General features: G+C 31.5%; 1 protein-coding gene across 1 annotated transcript; it reads right to left on the bottom strand.

Annotated features, from left to right (window-relative positions):
• Positions 1–703: 703 nt before the first annotated feature.
• On the bottom strand, positions 704–2949 carry LOC111914571 (ras-related protein RABB1c). The gene is made up of 6 exons (XM_023910285.3): positions 2673–2949; positions 1726–1865; positions 1543–1625; positions 1248–1452; positions 1097–1165; positions 704–997 (listed from the first exon to the last, which is right to left on the bottom strand). The coding sequence occupies exons 1-6, from the start codon at positions 2716–2718 to the stop codon at positions 905–907; spliced, it is 636 nt and encodes a 211-aa protein (XP_023766053.1). The 5' UTR covers positions 2719–2949; the 3' UTR covers positions 704–904.
• Positions 2950–3742: the final 793 nt, after the last annotated feature.

Genomic DNA, 3742 nt, shown 5'->3' with positions numbered 1-3742 from the left:
CTCCCGGATTTTTTAAAAATTTAGTCCCGTACGGGATCGGGGTCCCACAAGGATTTTTGACATCCATAAATTTAGTGTTATACTATTCATTTTACGTCAAAGTGGTGTAATAGTTTCATCGATCTCTAATTTTTCTTGTTTATTCTATTCTATTTTATAATATATGAACAAGGATACCTTAAATATAACAAGTAATAATTATAATATTATGATATATTAAATTGATATTAATTAATCATAAAAACATAAAATATACTTTTAAGTATAATTTTCTTGTTAGGAAATGTCATTTTAATAAAATAGTACTTAATTCAATTTAATAATATACAAATAATTAACTTGGTCATAATTTTATTATAAGATATATCACAAAAAGGACGCAACTAAATAAATGAAAAGCTATTAAATTGATTGGTGCTTTTAACAATTTATATAAGTTTAAAAAGAGAACACATTAAAAGAATATATTTCTATGTACAAATTGGTGTAAAAGATGATATACATGAGAGATGAAATACTATTCGTGTCATTTTTATACCATTGTAGAATTAGAAAAGGTTTTGGTTCCAAATCTATATTGACCCACGACCAACATAAAACAGCAAGACAGAAACCAAAGGTTAAACCAAAAACACCCAAATTTGCATGCGAAACAGATTTCTAAATTCAAAAAAAAAAAAAAAAAAAAAAAAAAAAAAAAAAAAAAAGCGTAACAAATTTGCATATTCAAAATCACTCCAAATGTGGAAACGAACAACATTTAAACATACATATGGAATTACACAACCCAACCACAAATATTTACCAAATCTATAAATTTTTTTACACAAAGTGATGATTGCATCAATCAGAAAAAAAAAAAATTTTAAAAAAAAAAAAATTTCAAAGCACCCAATTTGTTTCATTAATTGCAACAACCCCCTCCTTGAGAAGTGGACCCATCTCTTCCTCCTGAAGGCCCAGGAATGCCACCATATCCAACTTTAATACCATAAGACTGTCACAAAACAACAATTTATATCATCAGCTTACCCATTCTTTTTCTTTTATTTAAAATTTGATTAAATTAATTTCTTATAGATGTAGCAACACTTGCCTCATTTGATACATCAAAAACCCCATCTTGAATCTTCTTATAAATTGTTCCAGCTGTGTTTATAAATGCCTGAAACAGACTTATCAACATTAGAGACTGAATGCATACAAATTATACAATACATTGCTCTTGAAAAGAAATGTTAGTTTACCTCTTCAACATTCTGAGCAGTTTTTGCAGAAGCTTCCATGAAAATTAAACCATGTTCTTTTGCAAACTGTTCACCTTCTTCTGTGCTAACAGCTCTTCTATGTGCAAGATCACATTTGTTACCAATAAGCATAATTGTCATGTTTGCATTTGCATGTTGTCTAGCATCCTCCAACCAGCTAGCAAGATGATTAAAAGTTTCCCTCCTAAAATCCATATCAACATAATTAAAACACATTTTCAGATCAATAAGAGTAAAATATCATCAAAGAAAATTACAAGAAATAGGAACATACCTTGTGATGTCATAAACAAGAAGGGCACCAGCAGCACCTCTGTAGTAAGATCTTGTTATTGATCTAAATGATTCTTGTCCAGCCTGACAAATAGATAATGAAAAAAGAAATATTCATATAAGACATTTATAATAAATATAAGAAGAAAGGGAATAAGGTATAGAAGAAAAGAAGGAGACAAACTGTGTCCCAGATTTGGAGCTTTATTGGTTTGTTGTCAATGGTGATCATTCTGGCACCAAATTCAACACCAATTGTTAAATCATGAACAGGTTGGAAACGTTTGTCTGTGAACTGAAGAAGAAGGCAAGATTTTCCAACCCCTGAAGAATGATTTGTCAACACATAAAGTTTCAGTAATGAATGATATTCAATTTTATGAAATGGTGATCAAAACATGGAGTGCTCATTTTTGAAACAGGTGAGAATATATATGCTATATGCATTGCTAATTAATAAACACTACAAGAAATAATTAGTTTAAACATGAAATTCAGAATGGAATGAAGAAGAACAGATTCAATAAAAACAAAACTTCAATAGTAGTAATTAAGAGAAGTAGGGATTCTGAGATCAAATACTACAATCCCTTGGATCTGAATGCATCAAGCACAATCATATGAATAAACGATAAAGTAAGTAAATTGTCTACACGATCCCAATCCCCAATTATTTGTAGAATTCCAAGATGATCATTAGTTTCAAGTAACAAAACAGGTGGATTGCTGATGCCCTAGACTTGATGTCCCATCGTCAATATTATAATACAGCTTCGTTGTACATTAAGTCAAGATTGAAAGAAATTGTTGTTCAATATTCAAATTCCTTGCTTATACCCAAAACTAATCGTGTTCAGGTTGAGATTACTTAATTTGCAAGTTTTAAGGGCAAACATAACATTCGAGCACAACTAAGTAAATCATAAGAAGGAAATCAAGTAGATTCCTTAATTTAGACATACAAATTCAAAAACAAAACTGAAACTAAGAAAAAAGAAAAACGATTGCCCTATCATTCTCATACCATCTGCTTGAAAATTCCACAAAATAACTCGATCAACACAAAATTCGATACAGATATTGCAACAACTATCAATATTAACCACAGATGAAATAATTTAAGTTCGTTACCAGTATCTCCGATGATGATGTACTTGAAGAGGTAAGCGTAAGACATGGCTAATCAGATCTTCCGGAATTTTCAATGAAAGAGAGTAGAAATACCAAATCGAAACAAGTATAGCTGAAGATTGATTTCAATTAAGAGAATCAGCGATGAAGAAAACTTGAACGAAGAAGAGGATGTTGTCTAGAAGAAGCAATCTCGAGAGTTTGCAAAACGTATTATTCGTGGAGGTTCGAGAGAAAAAAGAAATAAGAAAAGGAAAGATGAAAGAAATAGTGTGCGCGTAGCTGTCAACGAAGCACCGTCACGTTACGGGGTACCCCTTTATTAATTGTTTATTGTTTATTATAAAACAATTTAGATCGTCGACATACTTTTCTAGTTTCTACAGTATATTGGTATTTGGTAAAAATTAAAATAGTCGTGTATTATTATTATTATTATTATTATTATTATTATTATTGACATATGTTAATCATTAAACTCTTCAATTTTATCTTAGATTCATATTTTCCAGTCTAAAAAATAGCCCTTAACATGATGTCATGCCTTTCACTTCAACAATCGTGAGGTAGGAGCTAATTATTATTATTTTTGACATATGTTAATCATTAAACTCTTTAATTTTATCTTAAATTCATATTTGTCAGTCTAAAAAATAGCCCTTAACATGATGTCATGCCTTTCACTCCAACAATCTTGAGGTTGGAGCTATGAGACAGGGTGGAGGCATCCTTCAGAAGGAAGCTACATCAAGTAACATCAATATCAGACAGTGTCTCCGTAAGGTTGCAGATGGTCATTTTACCGCAGCAGTGAAAGTGTTATGCTCATCGGGTGTTACACCATATAATGGTGATACTATTAAAGCTTTGGAGGACAAACACCCTTTCAGACCACCCCCATCCATGTCGATCCCCATAATTTTTGAACCTCCTCTTGTAGCAGACTTTGACTGTGTATTTGGTTGCATCAAATCCTTCGCTAAAGGAACTTCTTGCGGGAGAGATGGCTTGAGGGCTCAACACTTACTAGACGTCCTTTGTGGAGAAGGGTCTGCTATTGCCACAAATCT

The sequence above is a fragment of the Lactuca sativa genome, chromosome 7, assembly GCF_002870075.4.
Source record: "Lactuca sativa cultivar Salinas chromosome 7, Lsat_Salinas_v11, whole genome shotgun sequence".
Taxonomy (NCBI): Eukaryota; Viridiplantae; Streptophyta; class Magnoliopsida; order Asterales; family Asteraceae; genus Lactuca; species Lactuca sativa.
This window is presented reverse-complemented; position numbering and strand designations above follow the sequence as displayed.

Excerpts from the sequence above, each read along its gene's own strand:
- LOC111914571 (XM_023910285.3), bottom strand. The coding sequence starts at position 2,718 with ATGTCTTACGCTTACCTCTTCAAGTACATCATCATCGGAGATACTG. Across the intron at positions 1,866-2,672 it reads CATCATCATCGGAGATACTG|GGGTTGGAAAATCTTGCCTT; the intron begins GTAACGAACTTA and ends ATCATTCTTCAG. Across the intron at positions 1,166-1,247 it reads CTGCTCAGAATGTTGAAGAG|GCATTTATAAACACAGCTGG; the intron begins GTAAACTAACAT and ends AGTCTGTTTCAG.